Raw genomic sequence first — 25,704 nt, forward strand, 5'->3', positions numbered from 1 at the left:
CAAAGTGTCAAAAAGCCACACGCATAATAATCCCAGGTCGCTCCACAATCGACGACGAAGACAACGGGCACTAACATTAAAAAAACATTTTCTGTTGAGAATGAGATACTATTCCCTATCTCCCTCTGTACATTATTTTATTGCGTTTCTTAGGACTGGAACTGGACCAAAACTAACACAAGCACATACTTTCAATGATACCATCAATTATTCTATCCTGTGGATCTCATATGACACGTGTCACCACCTTATCTATAAGACGATGATGTCACTGACCAGCCGCCATTATGCAACGTTAAATCCTAGAAACGACAAACGTGGAAGGGTCTGCAATCTGCATAATAACACAATGCCAATGCCTAAAGGGTCCATCTTCTTTCTCTCTCTCTCTAGATGTGGCTCGGCATCACAAGTTCCACATTGCTTCTCTCTCTCTCTTTTACATGGACCCCACTTTTGGAAAACTTTGAAACTGATCTCTTTTCTCATTCATACCCCCTAGCCTTCTCGGCCTAATCTCTTCCACATAGCGACAAATTTCCACAACCATAAAATGCCTTCCCTTCTTCACACCCCAAAAATTTCAATCCTCTCTTTCCCATTTGTGTGCCTTTGCATTGCACTACAAAGTTTAGGCCTTTGTTTGCGTCCTTATCCTCTCACCAAACCTTCAAACATTTTTACTAGCCAACTAGGCACATGGGAACCCCAGAATCCAATTTGCCACCAGGTTTTAGGTTCCACCCAACTGATGCGGAGCTCATTCTTCACTATCTAAGGAAGAAATTAGCCTCCATACCCTTACCCGTTTCCATCATTGCTGAGGTTGATATCTACAAATTGGATCCATGGGATTTGCCAGGTTTGTTTCTCTCTTTCTATATATTCTAAGATACCATGTCAAGTCACTAAGTCATAGTGATGTACATCAATCTAGCACATACTTATAAATTAGTGTGATGTTGATGCTAGCTTTACTTTTTATTTGTTGTGGTTTCTTTTATCATCAGCTAAGGCTACCTTTGGGGAGAAAGAATGGTACTTTTTCAGTCCTAGAGACCGCAAGTACCCAAATGGTGCTAGGCCAAACAGAGCAGCTGCTTCAGGGTATTGGAAAGCCACTGGCACAGATAAGACCATAGTGGCATCATTGCCAGGTGGAGGAGGAGGAGGAAGCCAAGAGAACATTGGTGTTAAGAAGGCTTTGGTTTTCTACAAAGGAAGACCCCCAAAGGGTGTTAAGACCAATTGGATCATGCATGAATATCGCCTTGTAGACAATAATAAACCCATTAAGCTCAAAGACTCCTCCATGAGGGTAAGTGTCACAACCAACAAAACCACATGTTGATTATAAGTGATCATATTCCTTAAACACTTTTAATGACTGATATTATTGAGCTTTTGCAGTTAGATGATTGGGTACTGTGCCGGATTTACAAAAAGTCCAAATATTCTCTACCTTCAACAGAGGCAACAACAGTGGTAGATGAGATAGATCAAGCAGAAGAGCATCTATTCAAGGACACCCTTTTACCAATCACAAAAAGTCCAACCCCACCACCTCAGAACACACTGATATCTCAGAAATCTGTGTCCTTCTCCAACCTGTTGGATGCCATGGACTACTCCATGCTTAGCAGCTTCTTATCTGAGAACCATTCCAACCCTTCAGGGATTGGGTCTAGTGCAGGCTTCAACAGTGGGAATCTGGATCATTCATACACCCCAATCAACACCAGCAATAATAGTTACATGTTTCAGAAGAACCCCCAAATGAACATTTCAGTCCCCAACATGGAAAACATCAGGAACAAACGCCAGTTTTCAAACATAGATGAGGAAATGTTGTACCCATCAAAGAAATACCTGAGTTCCTCTTGCAATTTCCCTAAGATCAACGCTCAATATGAGAACCCACAATGGAGCTACCTCATGAAACAACCTTCATTGAATCAACAGTTACTTCTGGGTCCACATCTTCAATTTCAGGAATAATCCAAAAACCCCCCAAAAAAAAATTGTCAGAAAAAAAAAAAAAAGACTTTGAAAACAGATAAAGATATGTAAAATATCCTGAAGCTGAGCCCACCAAAGCACGCCACCAATTTGATCATTACGTAAGGATTAGTACACATAAAATGTAGCCCCTTTTTTTTTATTCCTCTTTAATTTGTGCTAGAGAGGTTAGATTGGAGATAGGAACTGTTAGGTATGGGATCAAAAGAAAGATTCCGCCATTCAAGAGTCAAGAAAACTGTGAATACAAAATTTCCAAGTATTATGACGAATTAGAAAGAATTGGTGTACAAAATGTTAATTTGTACGTATTGGGGGTTGGCAGGTTAGCTTTATAATATACTCTGTAGATAAGGCATTATTCTGGTTGTGATGATATTTCTCATTCTTTTCCGGGAAAGGCTAGCTATAAATTTTCTTTTAGATTTGGATTGCAACCTTATTCCACTTCTGTTTGTTTTAATAGTGCACCTTTATAATTCTGGCCGTTATTATTGACATGTTTTGAACCATGACATTCATATTGAACATATAAATAAATAAAGAACATCCATTAAATAATTCAGTAATATAAATTACATCAATTGGACAAATACTGGCTCCAAACTATAGATACCAAGTCCAACTTTATGTGGTTCCTTTTTAGATTGTGCAATGCCCAGCCAAGTCCAACTTTGCAACGCATCATTAAGCTCGTGCACTAATTCATATTTCATTTCCTTTTGTCTTCACATATTCCTTTTTATTTTATGTTTTGAAATACACCAAGTATAATTTACTCAATATAATATTCTCTAATTGAACACGCAAATACAAGTTTGTGTTTAGTGGCAGTGCTAAAACTTGATTATGGGAATGATACGGCTTAACATGAAATTAATATAGAAAAATATTAAGATGATTGTAATTTTTTAGAAATATATTTGAGTTAAATATACTATCAAAATATAAAATAAAATGTCGTTTTATAGTATAACTTATGCTTAACAAATTACTACAATTAATTTTAATTATAAAAAATATTTCTTCGTGTGAAATTATTATAAAAGAAAAATTTTAGAGAGAGAAAAGGTAGAAGATAATCATTTAGCAAATAACATTTTGGAGTAATGCTATAGAATCTGAATCATAAACTCGTGAAAATTATAATGAGATTCTGCAAGTTAAATACTGAATAAGTATTTACAAAAAAAAAAAAATACTGAATAAGTAATTGCCTTAACTCATTTAATGCATACACAGTAAAACTTTTAACTAGAACATTGAGGAGATTGTTTAATTTAACGAAAATATATTTCAGCATTTTTCTTTTGTCACAGAAGGTTGCATGAGGTTAATCCTTATCTCGTATTCTTCTAACTGTTTCCCACGTACTGTTCTTGATTAATTAATCTTCAAGTTTGTTGAGCGGATTTTGACCCCGTGTGTTAACAACAACGAATCAGAAGGAAGAAAATATGAATTACTCCTATAACCATCAATACAATATGATTGGTGTGCTCACCAAACTCCATTTATTTTAATCTATTTTATCTTTTCAATTCCCCTTCTTGCTCAGTCCTATGCAAAACGCTTGCAATCTTTTGTGTGTAAAGTACCCTCCAATGTCTATATTCTGTTATTATTCTTTATTGCGACGAAGAAATTAAAATAAAAAAACAAAAAGGTAGCACCGAAAATGAAAAACAAAAAATAAAAGAATCATTCTTTTTTTTTTAAGTACAAAAGAATCATTCTTTTTAGTCAATATGTACATACAAGATACACTCTATGGGACGTTTGATAGGGGAGAAATTTTTTTTACCAAAAAAATACAATTACTAGAAATATGATGAAAAAGTGAGTTTGATATGAAAGTTAAAAAAAATTTATTTAGTTGGCCAAAATATTACCGGGAAAGTGGTATTGTTGCACAGTGTTTTTGGTCCTCTTTCTTCCATTTAACCGATTATCTTCGAATACCATGTTGGAAGTGGTATTGTTGCACAGTATTTTTGGTCTCAATTTCCACACAATTGTCTAAAGCGGGGCAAATCAATTTGCTAACAAAATTTTTGAATGTCTTCTACCAAACAAAGACCCCGTAGAATACCAATCTCAGTTGTATAAGTATCTTAAAAAAAAAACATCTACCAAACACTACCCTAATAAAGTCTAAATAAGCTATTGACCCAATTAACCCAACAAATATTTGGATAGGGTTAATAAATAATAAACCCACAATAGTTTTAGTAGTCGAAATTAAAATGGCGGAAAAATATCTGGCCCAAATGATTATCAGCCCAATTCAAGATTGTTTTTGTTCAAGCATGCAAAGTTAAACCGGAAGGTTGGGCCCGGAGGGGGGAGGGGAGGTGTGGGACGTTTGTCTGAGTACATGTAAAAATCTGTGAATTTATTTGGATTAGCCTTTTTTTATTAAAAATAAAATAAAAATAGTTTATCAGATTTTTGAAAAAAAAAATAAAAAATTTTTTTTTTTTAAAATAAACTGTTAATTATCTAACATGTTATTAATAAAAATCTAACAAAAGACTTAATTATAGATCATAATTCATCAACATAAGACTCCTACAATCAAACCCAAGTTGATTAGTTTTATTCAAATGGATGGGAATATCCCTGAAAATCCAAAAAAATTAAAATTAAAATCAAGCCCAAGCTATATTTTTGTCAAGCAAATAAGAACAAAGTGAACCAACCATTGAAGTTGAAGCTTTAACAGCACTCTATGTTTTGTATTGCTTTCTCTCTTTTGATAAATTACAATCTTGTAACGTTGGTTTTATTAAAGTATGCCCCGCCTTGTTTTAAAAGAGAAAGATATATATATATATATATATATATATATATATATATATATATATATATATACCCTTTTCTGTGAAAAATAAGAAAGATATACCTTTTAATTAGAAAGACACGTTTTTCAGTACTAGATTTTGAAACTTTTACATTAATTAAGTTTGAGCTTATATTAGTTTATTATGTATTTAAAATAAATTATAATCACCTGATGAGTGTAGCTTAGTTGATAATACAGGCTAAGTAGGTGGAGAAAATACTTACATTTGATTCTCACGAAATATATTTTAAGGGTGAGATAATGAATTTTAATTGTAACTCAAGCGTGTGAAGATATTTAGAGAACCCACTCGCCTCAATAAGGTAATTACTGTAGCTATACCAAACAAAATTATAATCAAAAGTTTATTTAAAAGGTTTTGAACAAAATTATTTTTCCCATTAATTGATGAGTCGGTTGAGAAAATAAAAAAAGATATATTGTTTTTAGATTAATCTTATCCAAACATGTTATAATTATCAGTTTAAAGTCAATAATTAATAAATATTTTTTTCCCATTAATTGATGAGTCAAAGATATTTTCACGGTAAACAAAATTAACTTTGAAGTAATACCCAATAATTTTTCCAAAAAAAAACCTCACAAAACAAGATTATGAAACTCTTTTAATAAGTGAGATATTTCTTCAAAAAAATATTGTTACAATCATGCTTTGGAAGTAATTATAATTTATATAATGTATATACCTAAATAAGTTTGACACTTTAAAGTATGTTTCATAAAAAATATTGTCTAGTAAATTCTTTGCCAATCAATTCTTAATTTCTTATACAATCCATTTATATTACAATCATTTATTTTAATAAGTGGAGGTGCCCTGGATTGTGATCAATGGTTGATATCATTGTACACTCCGTAGTTCACTTGGCTATGATAATTGATAAGGGGAGAAATTATTGCATAATATCAGAGCGTCACTTAGGATATTGCATTCTCTTTATTTACATTTTAATATTTTAATTATATGATGAGATTTATTACTCATTTGTGTAGTTATGTAAGTCTTGTTATTGATTAAGATTAAAATATCAAAATATTGATAGAATAAGTAACATGTTACCTAATACTTAAATAAATAGCATGTGAGTTTACCAAAAAAAAATAAAAATAAAATAGCATGTGATAATTTCTCTAATAGGAGATATTTGAGGTCACTACCAAAAGAGAGATTATATATGATTTTCTGAATGGAACTGATAAGCTTTGAGTCTTGAAAGCTCAGGTATTGAGGTTAACTGAACGCCGTGAGTCCTATTATAAGGCTAGATTTTGTCACTGGTTAAAAAAAAAAAAAAGTGAATTAATGGACCTGATTATCGATGATTCGGTCCAAATCATGGACTGATTTTAGTGGGCAAAAAATTTCTTCTTAACCCAAGTGGACCCACATTTTGTTTTTGTTACATCAAGTGGACACATTTTTTAGTTTAGACTTCAGTTTTCCTTAAATCTGATACTGACCTATTACTAAATCCTAAACCATTTACCTTCACAATTATTGTCATCGTTTGCACTGTCTTGATCTCCACCACTTCCTTGTGTTTCAATTGAAGACGACCTTTTTATGTAAGTAAAATTATCAGATATAACCTTATATATAGAACATACAATCTTCAATTATCTTATCAAATCATTTTCTCTTGTTTAAAGAACGGGCAATTTCCTGTCACTTAACCAAATATGACATCCAATTCGCACTAGAACTTTTTTCCTTTTTTGAAATTCTATTAGTTGGAATGCATTTAGTTTTATAAATAGGTTAAATTGTATAATCCGTTAGAAGTTTCATTGTCAAAGACTAGTATAATTGCATACGTCTCATACACTTCTTACGCAAAAGCATTTATTTTGTACTTGAAGTGTGAACAAAGTACAAGAGTTATTTTATATATATGGCTGAAATGTTCTATGGGTCCAGCAGTATCAGTATTGACCGCAATTTCTCTTTGCTTAACAGAATGCAGTGTTAAATTTTGCAAAGGTGGTAAAGTGCAAAACAACAGCTAGTTTTCTGCACCTTATATTTCATAATCCTAGAGGCCATAAAATTAAATGGTGATAAGAAAAGTATTTATGAGCCTACGTTAAGAAGAGAATTTAGATTAAATCATAAAAATAAACAAAGTCTTCAATTTATATTTGTCCAAAAGTTGTTATCTTTTCTTAATCCCCTCCCAAAGTTAAGCGAATTCTCCCCCACATCATATCCATAAAAAAAAAAAATTACATATAACTCAACCTTGTTAATCCATTTAATTTCAATTTACCATTTCGCAAAAACTTTAATCATTCATTCTGAAGAGTGAAGACCTGAAGAAACTGATTCAACTCCATTCGTATCAGAAACTGCTACTTCAAACTCGAATATGTAGGATACCACTCCCTTTTTTTTTTCTTGCACTCTCAAATGGATACAACCAAGTAAGATCATTTACTTGTAAGGGAAAACAATTGCATCTGTGTTAGTACTATAACAAGGATAAACTAGTTGGGGAGGATCAAGTATACTAAATTGAAACACACCAGAATCCAACTTACACTACACCACAGAATCATTATTTGACTTTGCATTATAAGTTCATTGGCTAGAACGTGACACAAATGAGACTTTATAAAACGTCTGACAGGAATGTCAGCATGCCGAGTTGGGTAGCACCAGCATGTAACCCAAGTGGGGTCATCAAGGTGATGGGACATGGTTCTGGCTTGCTAGGTCGAGTTGGATGCTGAACCAAGTTGGCTTGCCCGCTCCAAGTTGAGAGTTGAGCCATGGGATCTGGGCGAAGGCACAGGTGTCGCGGGCACCGCATGAGACTGGCTTCACAGAGCACCGAATACCACCGGCTCTTAAAGTGGAGGGATTACAAGCCGCTGCACTTCCAGATAGGATTGATGAAAATTTATTTCACGTGATCTTGCTGAATACTTTTTTTTATCTTTTATATTTTAATTTAGTTTGAGCCCTATAAACTTTAATTTGCAACTTGGTAGGTCTTACAAGTCGAATTATATTTTTTAATTTTTTTAGTTTTTTTATAATAGGTCAAGCTAGACCTATAAATCAAGTCTTTAATAGGCTAATAAGTTAGTATAGGCTCTAAATATTTTACATAGGCTTAGGCTTAAGCTATTAAAGCCAAAGCCTGGTCTAACTTGGCCCATTTATATCCCTAGTCGTGACCTATGAAAAACATCAACGTAGAGGGACAACAAACTTCACAATTAAAAAGAAACATGGAACAATCAGCAACAAATGTCTAAAATCATTTAAATGACATTGGATCCAGATAAATCATTTAATTAGTGTTTAGATATTTTAAAAATTTTAAAAATACAAAAAAACAAAGAAGTTGTTAATGAATATGTACAAGAAATTTTCATACTCCATATATATACATATATCTTCATTGATTTTTCTCTTTAACATTTTTCATTGATTAATCGTCAAAATTCTCATTCCTGTTGTGAAATCAAATACAAATAACACCAATAAACAATTCAATTCCATTACCAATAGCAACTATAACTCTACATTAAAATAATTTTTTTTTTTAAAAAGGTAAATGTAAAACAACACTTTATTTTTCAAAGGAAATAAAATCAATAAATACAACCGTACAAAAAAAAGTTATAAATAAAAAAAGGGGAATGAATTTCACTCATGTTAAAAACACCCAATAAATAATTATGATCAGCAAAAACAAAGATTTCTCTTTTACAAGGTTCAAAAATTAAATTAATTTTTTTCCGAGCGGACAATATTATTACCAATGCATATTCCAAGAATATGTATTCCTAAAATCTTGAGAAAGAAACAAAACATCGTACCTTGTCACAAAATGGTTGGGTTCTGGGTGGTGAGTGCGAATAAGAAAAAAAAAAGTTAGAAGAAAACGCTAATTGAAAAAAGATGAAAGAAGAAGAAATTTAGGAGAAAACAATTTGTTATATGATCATACAAACAAAGCAACTCCAAATTTTTTTTTTTTTTTTTTGTAAAAGCAACTCCAAATTTTCGTCTGTTACCATTGTTACAATTTTAGCTAGGGCCAACTTACAATTTTAGTTAGGACCCAATTACAAATACTTATATAATTATATATAACAAATAAAATTTATTGAAATGTAGCTGAGGTCGAGGCCCACCTAAACATAATGTGGCTACGCCACTGCTGATGAGCCTAGCCGTTTGAACCATCACCATTTTGTTCTTTTATAGCTAGAACCAGTTGTTCTAAAACCTCACGAATTCTCTTACATTTGTCTTTCTTCTGCAGATTATTGTGGTTGTATAGTGTCTCAGTTATATTGCAGGTTGCATTTTGAGATTCACTAATACCATGTTCGGAATGTAGTCTACATAAGATTAGAGTTTTGTTTAAATTAATGTAGTTAGGAGAGCAATCAGTGTCCTATCCTTCCTAACCATTAAGTATCTGTCCAACACTATTCCCAAAAATTCTATCATAATAACCAACGTTTTCTCAAGCGATAACAAAATCTTAAGTTCTTTCTTCTCTCTAGAGATTTTCAGTATTTTTGTGTTATTAATTTCTTGACCCCATTGCCCAAAACAAGATTGCCCTGACACATAAAAGAGCGAAGATCAAGAGCAAAATGGTAAGGAATAAAGTATGTGGGGTATGCATGTGACACATGACAGGGGAAGGGTTCTGGTTGCTGGACAAGACATGTGACATTATCCATCCACAATCTAATAAAAATAATGGGAGTGAGACTTTTGCTGTCGAAACATAATTGTCCTTGAAGCACATATAAACGTATAATGGATCACTCAGTCTCAAGTAAGTTGGCGATTCAAATTTCATCATTAATTCATTGCCGTTGTATCTCTGATTTTTCTTATTTAATACAATCTTATTGTTGAGTCGTGCACGAGAGCTTATGGTGGAGAAAGACGGTTAACTATAGTCTAAGTGAACAATAATATTAAATGGGTTTAGAATATTACAATCAAATTCAAAATCTTAAGATATTTGAATTAAAAAAAAAATTAAGATATTAGGTGCATGTGTCATTCTATTTATATGGTACTCACTTAGTTCAATTTTAACCAATGTTGAACTTTTTCACTTAATCATTCACATTTGGATTCCTCAACATCTCCTCTTCACGCGTGAGTCATAGGAAAATTTCTTTGGTGTTACGGATGCACTGTAAATTCAATGCATCTTCCATTCATATTGTGACACGTGTCTTATTTTTTGTCAAATCAATAATGAATAATTTATTTTAAAATTAGGAGAGAGAGTGATTTGATATAAAGTAAGATATGTGTCACAATATAAGTGGAAGATGCACCGAGTTTTCGGTGCATCCGTAGTACCATAGATATTCTCGAGTCCTAGGCTCACATTTTTCCCCTCTTGGAAGAAGCTTATTCGAGTATTCATGGGATTCATCAATGCTTGGCTTCTCATCAAGGTTTGACTATACTCATCAAAACTTTGGCTTCCCACATCAATACATACTTGGATCACCACAGGTCAATCCACCATTAGCTTTGATACCATTTTTTTGGCCGTGCAAGAGGAGCTCATGGCGGGGAGAGACCGCCAACTATGAGTCAAGTAACCAACGACATTAAGTGGGTTTGAAACACCACAATCAAATCCAAAACCTTAAGACATTAGGTGCATGAGTCCTTCCACTTATATGTGCTCACTTAGTCCATTCTTAACCAATATGAAACTTTTTCACTCAATCATTCACACTTGAATTCCTCAATTCGTGATTATTTTTTTACCCTTTTTTTTAAAGAAAAATATACAAGCACATATTAAAGAGATAATGTATGCGCATTGTACATTTAGACTATTAAAAAAAATCAATTGGACAAGAGTGTTCTTCACAACTTGTGTAACAGAACATGAAAACTGAAAGTGTATGTGTAAGTAAAGTTAGTTGTTTTTAGAATAATTCTATATCCTTGTCATGAAATTTGTAATAATTATTTATTTATTTAAAGACAAAAGATTTAAATATTTTTTAGGTTATTAAAATTTTTAATTTTTTTTAATTTTTAATTTAATAGTTAACATTTGAGATGTAAATACAGGGTTTATTCGTGTTTTATTTGTAATAAATTTTTTGATATTTTAAAAATATAAATTAAAATAAAAAAAACTCATAAATTATCCATGTAATATTACGTAAATTATGTAAATAATATAAAATCTCACATTTACTAATATTATATTAAAAAATTCGAGATAACATTTTACCTATAACAACTTCCTTCTTCAATAAATGTCTCTTGTTTTGAAAGTTGTCTTCTGAATATGCAAGGGTTGCATTCGAATTTGATGGTATCCTGTTCTCAAATCTCGCTTTGTAAAAATTATTGATCTCCTAACTCATCCAACAATTCATCAATTGCTGGAATTGGAAAATGACCCTTAATATTTACAGCATTTAACGCTCTGTAGTCTATACAAAGTCTCCAAGCATTATCTTGTTTATGAACCAACAAAACCAGGGACGAGAAGGGACTTTGTGAGTGCTGAATAAAGCCAGTAGTCAACAAATCAGATACCTGCTTCTCAATTTCCGACTTTTGATGATGGACATAGCTATATGGCTTGACGTTCACCGGTTTGGCTCCTTCAACTAAATGGATCGAATGGTTCATATCTCTAAAGGGTTGAAGCCCTTGAGGTAATATGAAGACTTCGTGGTATTGAACCAATATCGGCCATAGAAGCGAATGCACCTTGTCTTTCAAAGCTAGGATGTCAGCAACAATGCCATCCATTTTTGTTCGCCCTCCATTCTATTTGCCCCGTAATAAACTTCTTAAGGCATCTATGTGCTTACAACTTTTGGTTCATTTTGATTGCCTAACATACCTCCTTGAAGTATTTCACCTTTCTACCTTGCCATAAAAACTCCATCGACATACTCAGATAATCTTGAGTTACTTTTCCTAGAGTTTTCAACCATGGCATGCCATACACAATGCCTAAGTAAGACAACTCTATCACCCATAAGTCTATGAGAAAACAGTGACCTTGTAAGTCAATAGGTACCTTTAAACATTTCTTTTTTGAAACCAAGAACTCATCATTACCAAGGAACGCACGTATCTTGTGGTGTGGACCATAGGAAGTGCAAGCTCTACCATAAGTTGCCTTTGGATGAAATTGTGAGTGCTCCCCGAATCAACTAGCACTTTAATTTTAGTGTTGTGCAATACCATAACAAAAAATAAGTAACAAGGATGAGAGAGGATTGCAATAGATGCTGCACGGGTTGCTCATCTGTGGAGTGGAAGGAGGTTATACTGTCTGTGTTACCGCTAATTGTCTCACCAGTGAAGTCAACTCATCAAGCTTGTTTTCCATTCTCTGATTATCCGTGCTTCACACTACTGCTGGTGATGTTGAAGACTGGAATGAGGGTGTTTGCACTTGGAACGCTGCATTGTTATTCGCTATGGTGCTAAACTACTTAGCATTGGCTGCCATGTCTTCTATCAATTCTTTGGTTGTAGTAGGTGTCTTGTTGACTAGAATTCTGCCACTAGCTGCATCTATTAAACTCATGTCCATTGGTAGCAGCCCTTCATAGAAGTATACAATTAGAAGTTGATATGGAATCTGGTGACATGGACATCTTGCACAAAATCTCTTGAACCTCTCCTAATATTCATGCGGTTTCTCCCCATTTGCTTGTCTTATGCCACTTATTTTCTTTCTGATCGAAGTGGCTCTTGAGGAAGGAAAAAATTTCTCCATGAAGAGTTTTGCCATATCATTCAGTTTCCAATAGATGATGGTTGCAGGTAATACAACCAGTTCTTAGCTCCACCATCCAGGGAGAAAGGAAAACCTCTCAACTTTATTTGCTCCTCATCAACTCCTTGTGGCCTTATTGTATTGGATAACACATGGAACTCCTTCAGATGCTTATGAGGATCTTCACTTGCAAAACTAAGAAACTTTGGTAGCAAATGGGTTAAACCAGATTTGAATTCAAAGATAGCATCTAAATCAGGATAACAACTACATAATAACTGATAATTATCAACATTAGGTGTAACCAACTATTTAAAACTTATGTTATCCATATTTGCTAAACTAATGAAAAACTACTAGAAGAGAGGACGAGAAAGCCAGGGGAAAAGTGACAATTCCTATTTAGTTTTTCTTTTTTACCTTTTGTATTGTTCCACCAATTTTCTCAGTGGCCTAGTAATGGAAGTATAAACATTTTATTGTAGCTGTGAAGAAGTTTAAATCTCAAGGTTTTCAAGGCCATAAGGAGTGGGCGGTAGATTGTATTCAAATTTTAATATTTTTTAATTTAAAATAATTAAATTCTATCACAGGTTTATGTTGGGAACTCTCGGTTCCCTCAAGCTCAGCTCAGGGGCCTTTTGTGCGGAAGTCAATCAACAAGATCCTGATCTCGGATCTCGGCAATACCTCGGCCTGAACTTCACCAGATCAGGCAGCGCAACGAAAAATCAAAACGAAAACAGGAGAGAGAGAAGAAGAACACAAACAGATTTAACGTGGGAAAACCTTCTCCAATGAAGAAGTAAAAACCCACGGGACCTAGTCCAGATCAGAAATCCACTATGAAAATAATGGTTACAAATAATCAAATACACCAACGTGGTGGTTAACTCAACCTCTCCAACAATGGTGATAATCAAACTACCCTAGAGGTGTTTCACCCAAACTCTCTCTAGAGATCTCTCAAATGCAAAGCATAAAGCTTTGGTCAAACAATCAAATAATTCTCTCAAATTTGTTCTCTCAAATTTGACCTAGCCTCCACCCTCAACTAATGAGTATATATAGAGGAGGTGGAAATTAGGGTTAGGGTTTTTAGGAAACCCCTCAAATGGGCTTGGGCTTAGCATTGAAGGAGGAAGCCCAACAAATCTCCCCCTCCGACTTCAATGCGTCGACTTCAGCATCAACCCGGCTCCTTCACAGCAGTCTTCAAATTTTCTTGCTGGAACCGGCTTTGTCATCATGTCGGACCAATTTTGGTCAGTGTGCACCTTGACGAGTTCGAGTCTCCACCTTCCACCACATCCCGGATCCAGTGATACCTCACATCAATATGCTTAGTGCGGGAGTGATAGGTCGAATTCTTCGCAAGATGGATTGCACTTTGATTGTCACAACCCAGCTCGTACTTGTCTTGATCATGGCCGAGTTCCATGAGGAACTTCTTCATCCACAACATCTCTTTGCTTGCCTCAGTAGAGGCAATGTACTCAGCCTCAGTTGTCGATAGTGCAACACATTTCTGAAGTCTTGATTGCCAAGAGACAACTCCTCCGGCAAAACTCATCAAATATCCTGTAGTTGACTTCCTCGAGTCGGCGTCTCCCCCTAAATCAGAATCCGAGTAGCCTTGCAACTCGGCTTTGCCTTCTCCAAAACAGAGACATAAGTCGGTCGTACCTCATAGGTACTTGAAGATCCACTTCACTGCTTCCCAGTGCTCTTTGTCGGGGTTTGACAAATACCGGTTTACCATTCCTACAGCATACGCCAAGTCGGGTCTAGTGCAAACCATTGCATACATCAAGCTTCCGACGGCGGATTGGTAAGGAACCTTCATCATCTCATTGTTGTCTTCATCAGATCTCGGACATTGCTTTTGGTTCAGCTTTATGTGTCCAGCTAGGGGGTGCTCACTGTTTTGGCTTTGTCCATGCTGAATCTCTTCAAAATCTTCTCAATATATTTCTCTTGACTCAGCCACAGTAGCTTCTTTTGTCTATCTCGGATAATCTTTATTCCGAGAATCTGCTTTGCAGGGCCGAGGTCCTTCATTGCGAAGGACGAGCTCAACGCCTTCTTCAGGGCGGCTATCTTCGATTTATCTTTCCCTACAATAAGCATGTCGTCAACATATAACAACAAAATCAGAAAATCTCCTGCCTCATACCTCTTCACAAATACGCAGTAGTCGGCATCTGTCTTTTCAAACTTATGATCAGTCATGAATGATTCAAACTTCTTGTACCACTGCCGAGGTGCTTGCTTCAAGCCATAGAGGCTCTTTTTCAAACGACATACCAAGTCTTCTTGGTCTGGAGCTTGGAATCCTTCAGGTTGCTCCATATATATTTCTTCTTCTAAATCACCATGAAGAAATGCCGTCTTCACGTCCATTTGTTCTACCTCGAGGTCCATTGAAGCCGCCATGGCTAACACGGTTCGGACCGAGGTCATTTTCACCACAGGAGAAAAAATCTCCTCAAAATCTACTCCTTTCTTCTGATTGCAGCCTTTCACTACAATCCGGGCTTTGTATCTCGGCTTTTGCCCGTTCTCTTCATTCTTAATCTTGTAGACCCATTTGTTTTTCAAAACTCGTCTTCCTTTAGGCAACTCGGTCAGCTCATAAGTCTGATTCTCGTGCAGAGACTTCATCTCGTCTTGCATTGCCTTTTTCCATTCTTCTTTCTCTGAGCTCATCACAACCTCATCATAACTCTGAGGCTCACCGTCTTCAGCAACAACGGTGTATTCATCAGATGAGTACCTTGTAGAGGGTCTTCTTTCTCGAGTTGGATATCTCGGCTGTTCTTCAGCTTGAGAACCCGGTTCATCATTTTCATCCCAGATCTCATCATCAACTCGGACCTCAATGTCTTGGTCATATTCAGCTTGTTGTTGATCATCATTTTCTTCATTTTCTCCCCCTGCTTCAGCTCAGACAGGAGGGATGGGTTCTTCACGTCTGACAGTAACCCGGACTTTGGGCTTCGAGATGTCATGAATGTTCTCATGCTCATGAAAGATCACATCTCGACTTCTCACGATCTTTTTATTGATTGGATCCCAAAGTCGAAACCCAAACTCACATCTCGGCGAACCAAAATAAATGCATTCTTTAGTCTTTGCATCAAGTTTGGTTCGCCGAGATGTGAGTTCGGATTTCGACTTTGGACATGTGTCATGATTTTGGCCAATTTCATTATCCAAATTTTGTCAAGCTTTTATTTTCACCCCTCTCTCGTCAAATTTTTTGGATCCATCACTGTTGGAAATCACCATAAAAAATCAACTTTGAATAATTAAATGGCAATGATGATAAATATATTTTAATTCTCTTTATTTTCGGAATTGATCTAATTACTGATATTATTTATACCAAAAATACCTATATCGCTTCAGAAATTTCTAACATTACCCAGTTTAAAATGCAGGAGACGTTATCACGATCGCTTATGTCACTTGAATGACATATTTATTCCTAAACTATTTTATAAAAAATTCAACACGATTTCCCGGGCAGGATCTTTTAGATACTATTTGGCGATTCGCCTCTCCTAAATCCTTAAAACAAAGAAATACTGGTTTGATAATTTTTATTTATTTATTTATTTTTCTCGAGTAACGTTAACTTGAAATAAATAAATAAATAAAACCCGCTCTTCAGTCCTCGCGATGAAACCCGCGCCAAGTGGTGGCGTGGACCCCAAACGTCGCTATCTGTCACATTATTATTATTTAGTACAACCTCAATTATATCAAACCAAAGTTACTTAACCAGTAAGCACCACACTTTGTCTTCTCTTGTGTTTCTGAGAAAAGAGATCAACCATGGAATTTCCCTTCAACCATGGCCAGCACTCTAACGTTACCCACACCCACCATCATAGGAGGGATGATGATGATGATGATAATAGAGAATCTCGGATTTACCCTCCACCAGTCAACGCCTTCTCTTCCTTTGACAACCCTCCACCACCACAACCACCCTTCTTCGGTGTAGCTGAGCCACCACCACCACCACATCAGCCAGAGACCCATGTATACCACACATCTCATGTAACATCAGGACACGTGTCCCATGACTTCAATTACTCTCCACCTCCTCCTCATGTTCCTTCCTATCACCATGAATCTGAATCACCTGATCCCCGCTTCAACCATGGTTACCCATCAGGACCAGCTGTAGCTGATTACTCCCCTCCATTTCCCAACGCTACTGTGCACCATGTTTCTCACGAGACCCACCATCCCCATCCCCAACGCGTCCATGTTCCCACCAACGTTCACCATGTCAGCCATGAGGTTCACTCTAATCTCTCCACCAAACCCACTTTCAGGGTTGTCACCAAGGCAGGACCAAATTACTGTCTTACCATTCGCCATGGGAATGTCATTCTCACACCATCCAACCCCAGCAATGAGTACCAGGTGATGACTTTAATTGACCCAAGATTTCAAAATTTGATCTTTTTCATTTGGGGTTGCTGATTTTATTGATTTTTTATTTTTATTTTTTTTATTTTGCTTTTGTAGCATTGGTACAAGGATGAGAAGTTCAGCACCAGGGTGAAGGATAAAGAGGGGTGTCCAGCTTTTGCTTTGGTCAACAAGGCCACCGGTGAGGCCATTAAGCATTCCATTGGTGCCACTCATCCAGTAAGATCCCTTTCTCAAGTTTTACTTACACTCAGATTTCATTGCAAAGTTTTTCCCTTTTTCCTTTGAGTTTGCATCTGCAACAAATGCGTATTTTATTGATGTAGTGATTGTCATCCTTAGTATTGTAAGTTGTTTGAATGAGATCCTAATAGGTAAGGAATGATATGGTCATGTGTGTATTAATGAGATGCAACAGAAGGTACTGTGACTTTGGCAAATGGATTTACTTTAAACATGAAGGCAACATAGGGTGTTATATTTTTCTGCCAGTATTTGAACTCTCTGTAGGTGAAATTTGATAGAATTGGAATTTGCTGTCTGTTACAGCAAGTGGCTACCAATCTGTAATCTTGATGTTCCCGTTACTTCAGCATGCACCTTATAACAGGATGACTGTGCTAGCTTTACTGTTTTCAAATAAAATCAAATGGTAAAGTCTACTTTGAAGGTCTTTTCCCAATAGCTTAATAATGATTTTCTTGGAGCTTTATGCTTATAATACAAAGTTGCATGAGCTTTGTTGTTCTGATGTACAAATTACCAAACTGGTTAAGTTGGGATGACTGCAGCCAGTTGAGTCTTAGATAACCCTTTATTAGTTTTTCTATTTTCTTTTTACCAAAATAAATAAGAAGGGAGTTCAAACTTCAGTGAAATACAAGTGTAATTAGGTGTAACAGTAAAACGTTCTTGGGTCCAATTCCTAGTAGTGGACTTTTTTTGATAGGTCATCTTCACTATCAGTGCTCAATAAGGCATGTGGCCTGTTTTTACCCTGGAATGGGACAACCTCCCCAACCCTTCAACTTTTTGTAAAGTTAATGTGTAACATTAACTCTTTCCTTGTTTTATAATTTGACAATTTGATCTTATAATGGTTTGCTTTGTATATGGTTATGGATTCTGGAATTTTATGGTCTAGTTGCATTTTGGTTGTCTGTTGCGTGTTAGTGTTTCCCTGTACTTTGTTTCATGGGTAGAAACCATTTGATAGAAGGGGAGATCCTTTGGTTGGGCGATCATAGCAATGTTATATAATATCATCTTTCCTCCCCTCTCTTCCTTTCTCCCCTTTTGATAATTTCTTATTTACATGAGAATTTTCATAATTCTTATGTAGGTTCGGCTGCTACCTTACAATCCAGACTATCTTGATGAGTCTATTCTGTGGACTGAGAGCAGGGACCTGGGTGATGGCCACAGAGCTATAAGGATGGTCAATAATATTCAACTTAATATGGATGCTTATCATGGTGATAAGAACTCTGGAGGTGTGCGCGATGGCACTACTATAGTCCTCTGGGAGTGGAACAAAGGTGAAAACCAGCGATGGAAGATCTTACCCTACTGTAAGTTTTCAATCCATAGCAAATCTGTATTATGCTTGTTCCTCTTTGAGATGCCTAATGCCTGATGATTTTAAAAATTTCATTATCTAACGGATAATTCTTTTTGTGAGAAATTCGGATGGATGCTGTGTTTGTCTTCAAGATCAATTGTTGTCATCAAGTTTATTGTGATTTACCAGTTGAATAATGGATTCCCCCTTTATTTGTTGTGACATACTTAAGTTAGCTTCTAATGATTCAAAAATTCTACTATCTACTTAAAAGCTTAAGTCCTTTTCTTGTTAGCTTATAATATAAATAAGAAATAGTTGAGATCCTTTTTTGTTGCTAAATATGCCTTCAAGAATTGACAAAATCATTTCTCCCCAGTTAATATTATTTTTTTCTTTTTTTAAGAAAGAAAAATTGTAACTGATTCTCCTTTACAATGATGCTAAATGCAGGAGTGCAATTGACAGAACTGTTAGTGGCTCTGAAGATGCGTTATCTTTAAGTTTTAGCTCTTCTGTTTGACTGGTTTGTGCTTGTATGTTTAATACATTGGTATGTTTTAGAGTATAAATGGTTTCTGTTAGTGCTTCTGAAGATGCAGTTACTGGTACCAGACAACCAGCTGTAGATTATTCAATAGAATAAGTGTGTTTATCTACTACATACTTGTATGCAAGGTGCTGATTGCCATATAATGGTATACAGCTATGTGTCACCTTATATCTTTAATGTCATTCAGTGTGAACCATCACTGTTGTTGTTATATCTATCAGACTATCACTATTTAACTAGCATGTGGTTTTAATGTTTCATTTTCCATATCATAAATTTCCTGTATATTAGGTTACGCATTAAGATAATTGTTCACTTGCTTTCCCCTGAAATTACCTATTTTGAAATCTTCCATATTTTGTCCCTGAAGTGCAATTACGTCATTTTTGCGCTTACTTTTTGTTTTGTGGAGGTTATAACTCTGACCCTACCTAGATGAGAATGAGTATCTTTTGGCTTTACTAGCTAAATTAGTCGAGATCTTTCATATTTTATATCTTTTGCTTTTGGAAAAAGAACATATATAGAGTATATTAAAGAATATTGTTCTTGTTTTGTTACACATTAAATAATATAAAAATAATGTAATAAAATTAGTGTGCAAATAGTAGTGTTAAAACAAATTTGGTGATTACTTTGCAAAAATTTTACGAAAGGGTGCCTAGTCATATAATTTTAATTGCAAAATTTTGAATAATTTTAATAAATTTATGGATACCAAATATAATTCAAAATTTCCAATTGTAATATTTGTCTAACGGGATAATAATAATTGGATTTTGTCTTTAGCTTTAGGTACTTGGTTCAATTTTTTATTTTTTTTTCCCATTGGATTCATTGATTAGTCGAATTGGGTTTTTTTTCTTTTTTCTTTTTTCTTTTTTGAGCACCGTCAGACTCATTGGGATTGTTCTTCCAGAATTATTTTCTTCCATTCCTAGGATTTAAATTTCAGACTTTTAATAAAGGGAAACAAGTTCCTTGAATCAATAGTTATTAGTTGGTTAATTTTTTAAGCTTGGACGAATAGAGGGAGTAAATAGTACACTTAATCTTCCATGGATATTAAATCGGCCATATTAGTTTCTAGAACACGAAAATCACTCTCAAAATACTTGAATGTGCAATCAGTTAGCCAAAACTAGTCCACGCTTAAACTAAACACAGCAAGTAATTTTCTTCCTCCTTCCAAGCGGCGCCATTTTGGTGTTAATTCTCTCATACACTATGTGGTAAGCAATTTTGTTCACCCCTCTTCCTCTCTTAGCAAATCTTGTGATTTCTTTTTCATAATTTTCTTTCTTTGTTGTTACCAAAACAATTTGTTAAAGAGAAAAAGATCATCCAAGCAAAGGTTTCAGCTTTAGATTTGGGAGTGCTTCGGTTGTGTGAAGTAATGGAGACACATCCCTTGTGTCTTGGTCTTTGACATCAAAATTTCTTTCTTATTTGAACCTTCTTCCCTCCATTGTTGGCCTTTAACTTTTTTTTTAGGATATTTCAATCAATTTATCGCTTCGCAACTAGTCCAATTTGGAGCGGGTCCTAGAATTAAGTTTTAAATTCCTCTCAAAAATGATACTGGAAAAGATCGAACACCTGTCACCTTCAAATGCTCAAAACCTTTAATTCTGTGTCAATCTTGCATTGCCACTTTGGAGTTTAAGAGTGTGTGGCAGTCGCACTACAAGTAAGCTTCAAATTAGCACTACCTTGTTGCATTGAGTGAAAGAGGAACTCAGATTTTGTGAATAATGCTGGCCATTGGGAGTCCTACCACTCTTATTCCTACAAGTGTCACCTGCATTGCTTTTCTCGGAGAACTCATTTTTTTTTAATATTTTGTCGGTTCATTGTTTCGCGATTAGTTCAATTCGGAGTGGGTACATGATTAAATTTTAAACTCTTCTTATGTGTCAACTGAGTTACCATCATTTGATTTTGTTAAAGAAGTGTCTGACTTCATATTTTGTTCAAACAACTCTTAGTATTGCAAATTGCTTGGTTTTGGAATTTAGGTACAAAACAAGATATGAATTTAAAAAAATAAAATATAAAATCCTTGTTTCAAAACTTAAAAATGATCTATTGGTGTTGTCCTCCATGCTTTAATCCATCAAAATTATTCGTGAAAGGGAATGTAATAAATATATTATATAAAATCATACGTTTACTTAATAAGCTTCTGTATTGAATTCACCCTTTAGATAAAAAAATTTAAAAAGGTTTTCTTGTAATGAGTTATTTATGAAAGAGACTATTTCTCTTCTTGGCTATTCTCTACGCAATGATGTATTGTTTCTTCTTATGCCATTTATTATTATTATTAGGGAAAAATATTTGTCATTTTAAATGACATAAAGTTATGTCATTTTAAGAGAGAGATAGACACAAAATAATTTTCTTTATTTTAAAATTTAAATTGAAAAAAATCACTCACTTTCTCTCTCCCATGATTTTTATTTTTTGTATCTATCTCTCTCCTAAAATGACATAATTTATGTCATTTAAAATGACAAACACCAAACTCTTATTATTATTATTATTATTATTATTATTATTATTATTTTATTTTGTGTGTGTGTGTTAGAGAGAGAGAAGGAATGCACTTGTAGGATCTCTATATTACGGGGAAAGGGAGCTTTGCCTTTTTTTTTTTGGGTACATAGGGAGATTTGCCTTTGTTCACGAGATTACTTGAGTTGAAAAACTCCCTATTTTGTCCTTGGTTTTAGCCTAAAGTTTGAAGTGGCTGATTTTCGGCAAATGGGTTATGGCAAATTTTAAAAATTCAGCAGATTCTCATACATTTTAAAAGTTTCCAGGTCAGTGGTTGGTATGGAGTTTTCAAGTGACTTGAAATGGAATAAATACCAAAACGGGTGTGATGTGGGAACAAGAAAAAAATTGCTTGTCACATGTGCAACTGACGTGGTACTTAACGTGCTCATCTACATTTCTATTAACATTAACTAATGCCCACATTTCAATTAACATTTAACATTGACTGCTACCATAATACCATTTGATACAAAGACTAATTTGATTCATTGCATATATAGGGAACTTTAGCTCAGAGACTAATTTGACTATACTCAAATTAAGGATTAGAAATCACGTTATCTCACGTGTGGGTGGATTGAATAATAGCTATAGATGTAATATATGTTTAAAAAAAAGTTATATTTATCTCATTCAACATGAGATAAATCAAATTTTTACACACACATAACAAAGGTGGGTCCCACCTCTATTTTTTTTTCTCTTCAATTATTTGTGAACCCCTCTTAATTTTGTTTCACTAACATAATATAACTATCTCTAACAACATAAGAAAAACATTTTCCTTGGTCAAGCTGTTCTACAAGGGGAAGGAGAAGGATATTATAACCTGTTATTATTTTAGAGAAAAATGTTTCTGCAATTAATGCAGATAAGTTATCTACATTTATTCTCAAAACGACGTCGTTTTGATATTGAAATCTTAAAAAATTATGAATATAAAGACTATTATAACCCTGAAATAAATTAAAATTACAAAAACACCATGATTTCCGCCCCAAAACGACGTCATATTAGTTTACTGCAGATAAGTTATCTGCAGTAACTGCAGAAAAAACGAACCCATTATTTTATTGCAATCTATATGTGGGAAGAATAAAATTATCTAACAAGTTGTTTTATTGTAAGTTGTTGATCTTATTGCCAATAACTAAGCATTATCCAGAAGTATTTGATTCATTAGTTTTAAGTTGGTAAACCCACAAAACTAATTGTTTCAAATATCAGTTATACAAGGGGAAGGATATAACGTGTTATTTTATTGCAATCTGTGTGTCCATCCATCTCATTTGTAGGTAAGGGTGGGCAAAATAACATTTTCAAACACGTTATGTCATTGCAAATTGTTGGTCATATTGTCAATATGTAACACTATCTGGAAGTATTTGATTCGTTAGTTTTAATTTGGTAAACCAACAAAACTAATCGTTTCAAAGATCAGATTTCAGAAGAAGTGGTTCAAAAAAAAATAAAAAAAAATAAAAAAAAATTGTGATTATCATAGTCGCTATATGTGGGTGGCTCGTTAAATGACAACCAATCCTTGTCAGCTTAGTTCGTGGGTGTGGGCCGGAATTTTTAAAGGCAGATGAAAACAAAACTTTAAAGAGTTTTGAAGTATATATATAGGATACATACCCCAGCCCATTTAACTTACTGCATAAACGGACCAGCTCATAAACTCACTGAAGAGTTTTGAAGTATATATAAAATAAATGGTGATCATATCGCACACGGGCTAATCCGTGAACTCAAGTTCGTATACCCATCTCTAAACTTTTTCTCTCTATAATTCTACACATTTATATGAACTTTTTAACAATTTTATATCTTCATCGTTGTTCATTATTTCATTTAATCTGGGATTGGTATGTCCTTAGTGGTTCCAAGGTATGTCCGGCAAAAAAGGGAATATTGTTCAATTTCATAAAGCAATGACATAAGCCTATTGTTGGTAGTATAAAAATGGGAGGAGGGATATTCTCACTACCAAAATTTTTCACTACCAACTTACTACCTATCTAATCACCATTAGATTAACATTTTCTCTCTCTTCAAAAACTTTTTAACATTCTCTCTCTTTGATCCAATGGTGATGTGATGGGTAATGAGTTAGTAGTAAGAATTTTTGGTAGTTAGAATATCCATACTCTAAAAATGAAAAGAGAATAATGAAAAGACACATAATACATTACACCAACAAACACATTATCCTAATAAAAACTCATCACATCATCAATAATTATTAGAAGGTAAAAGAGAGAAAGTGAAAACTATTGATTTCATTGATTGGGTGATTAATTTGTACAATGAGACTCTTATATAAAAGAACAAGAAAAGATTCTAGAATATCATTGGAATACTAAACTATCCTTATACCTAATATCTAATACTCCCCCTCAAGATGAAGAGTGAACAAAGAGAACTTCCATCTTGAATAAGAAAAATCAAGAAAACATAATAACCAAAAAAACGTGATCATCATGGGATGGACATCAGCTATAATGTGCTGGAATGGACATCAGCAAAGGAAGGAAGGGCTGTGATGGACATCAGCAACCTAATATGAACTGTCGGGATGGACATCGGCAAAATCCACTGTTCTGAAATGAACTTCAGCAACATGAACAATGCTCCCCCTGAATAGGAAGCCAAAATAAAGCCAAAACAATGGCAAAACCAAATACAAGCCAACGACAGTACATCAGAAAAAAAATTACAGAATGAAAAATCCATGAACTCCATAAATCTTCACAAACCTGCAAAATGAGAAGTGAACGAGAACAAGTAGACAGATCTGGAAATAAAAAAATATCAGCGACCAAAATTTGACAAAGCTGAAAAATGACAAAGAAGAGATGACGTGGGAAGAACGTAGATAGAAAAATATCAGAGAAGAAAAAACGTAGATATGAAATGTCAGAACAAAAAGAGCCAGAGGAGACCAAAACGCAGATCTGAAAGCAACACAAATATGGAACAGAAACGACCGGAGAAAAGGAAGACACGGCTGGAGGAGACAAAAGCGCATATCTGAAAGCAACATAGACCTGGAACCGAAACGACCGGAGAAATGGACGATGCGGCCGGAGAATCAGACACGGTCGGAGATGATGGCTGGAAAAGAAGGAGACGCTGCCGGAAGAGAGAAGGACATGGCCGGAAGAAGAGAAACGCGGCCGGAGGAGAGAAAGACACGACAAAGGTCCACAGAGGTCCGAAGAACAAGAAAATGAAACATATCTAAGAGATTTAGATGAAAAGAGATGACCAGAAAAAAAAAATGATGTTGCGACGGTGGCTGATCACCGGAACTGAACCAGCGGCGGTGATGTCACCAGCACTAAGCCTGTTGATGATAAGGCTGATAAAGGTACAGCTGAAAAAGAAGAAGATATTTCTTCTATTTTAAAGATTGGTTCAGCGACTATTACCCCAAGACAGATAGAGACTAAACTACCCTTATAGACATAAGGGAACACGCCAGAAAATGAAAAAAAGAAAAGAAGATCGATGAATGAAAAAGAAAAAATATGATTAGACGGAACCTCCATTCATGGAGGATGAAAAATTTCTCTTGATACCATATTAGTAGGTAAAAGAGAGAAAGTAAAAAGTATTGATTTCATTGATTGGGTGATTAATTTGTACAATGAGGCTCTTATATAAAAGAGCAAGAGAAGATTATAGAATATCATTGAAATACTAAACTACCCTTATACCTAATATCTAATAATAATAACTAATAAAGAGACCATTTAATATAAATATAAACTCGTCACAACACCTATTAAATTTTACACCAAATAAGGAGACACAAAAGACAAAAAAAACTTTTAACACCCCCCTAAACTGATGTTCTTCAAGCAGTAATTAATATTACACCATCTTCCAGGGAACATACACTAAGTAAGCCCTTAAGTTTATGACATGTAGC

The 25,704-nt window shown here is 34.7% G+C and overlaps 2 protein-coding genes across 2 annotated transcripts; both read left to right on the forward strand.

Moving 5' to 3' along the window:
- Positions 1 to 606: 606 nt before the first annotated feature.
- Positions 607 to 2,420, forward strand: LOC133302526 (NAC transcription factor 47). Its single transcript, XM_061502322.1, has 3 exons — positions 607 to 862; positions 1,011 to 1,318; positions 1,411 to 2,420. The coding sequence occupies exons 1-3, from the start codon at positions 700 to 702 to the stop codon at positions 1,996 to 1,998; spliced, it is 1,059 nt and encodes a 352-aa protein (XP_061358306.1). The 5' UTR covers positions 607 to 699; the 3' UTR covers positions 1,999 to 2,420.
- Positions 2,421 to 16,432: 14,012 nt separating this feature from the next.
- Positions 16,433 to 19,452, forward strand: LOC133302523 (ricin B-like lectin EULS3). Its single transcript, XM_061502317.1, has 4 exons — positions 16,433 to 17,082; positions 17,188 to 17,310; positions 18,434 to 18,662; positions 19,106 to 19,452. Coding segments are annotated over exons 1-4 (954 nt in total). The 5' UTR covers positions 16,433 to 16,482; the 3' UTR covers positions 19,108 to 19,452.
- The last annotated feature ends 6,252 nt before the right edge of the window (positions 19,453 to 25,704 follow it).

Source organism: Gastrolobium bilobum, unplaced genomic scaffold (genome assembly GCF_033153095.1).
Source record: "Gastrolobium bilobum isolate Gb01-03AN ecotype WA unplaced genomic scaffold, APGP_CSIRO_Gbil_v1 utg6994, whole genome shotgun sequence".
In the NCBI taxonomy this organism is placed as follows: Eukaryota; Viridiplantae; Streptophyta; class Magnoliopsida; order Fabales; family Fabaceae; genus Gastrolobium; species Gastrolobium bilobum.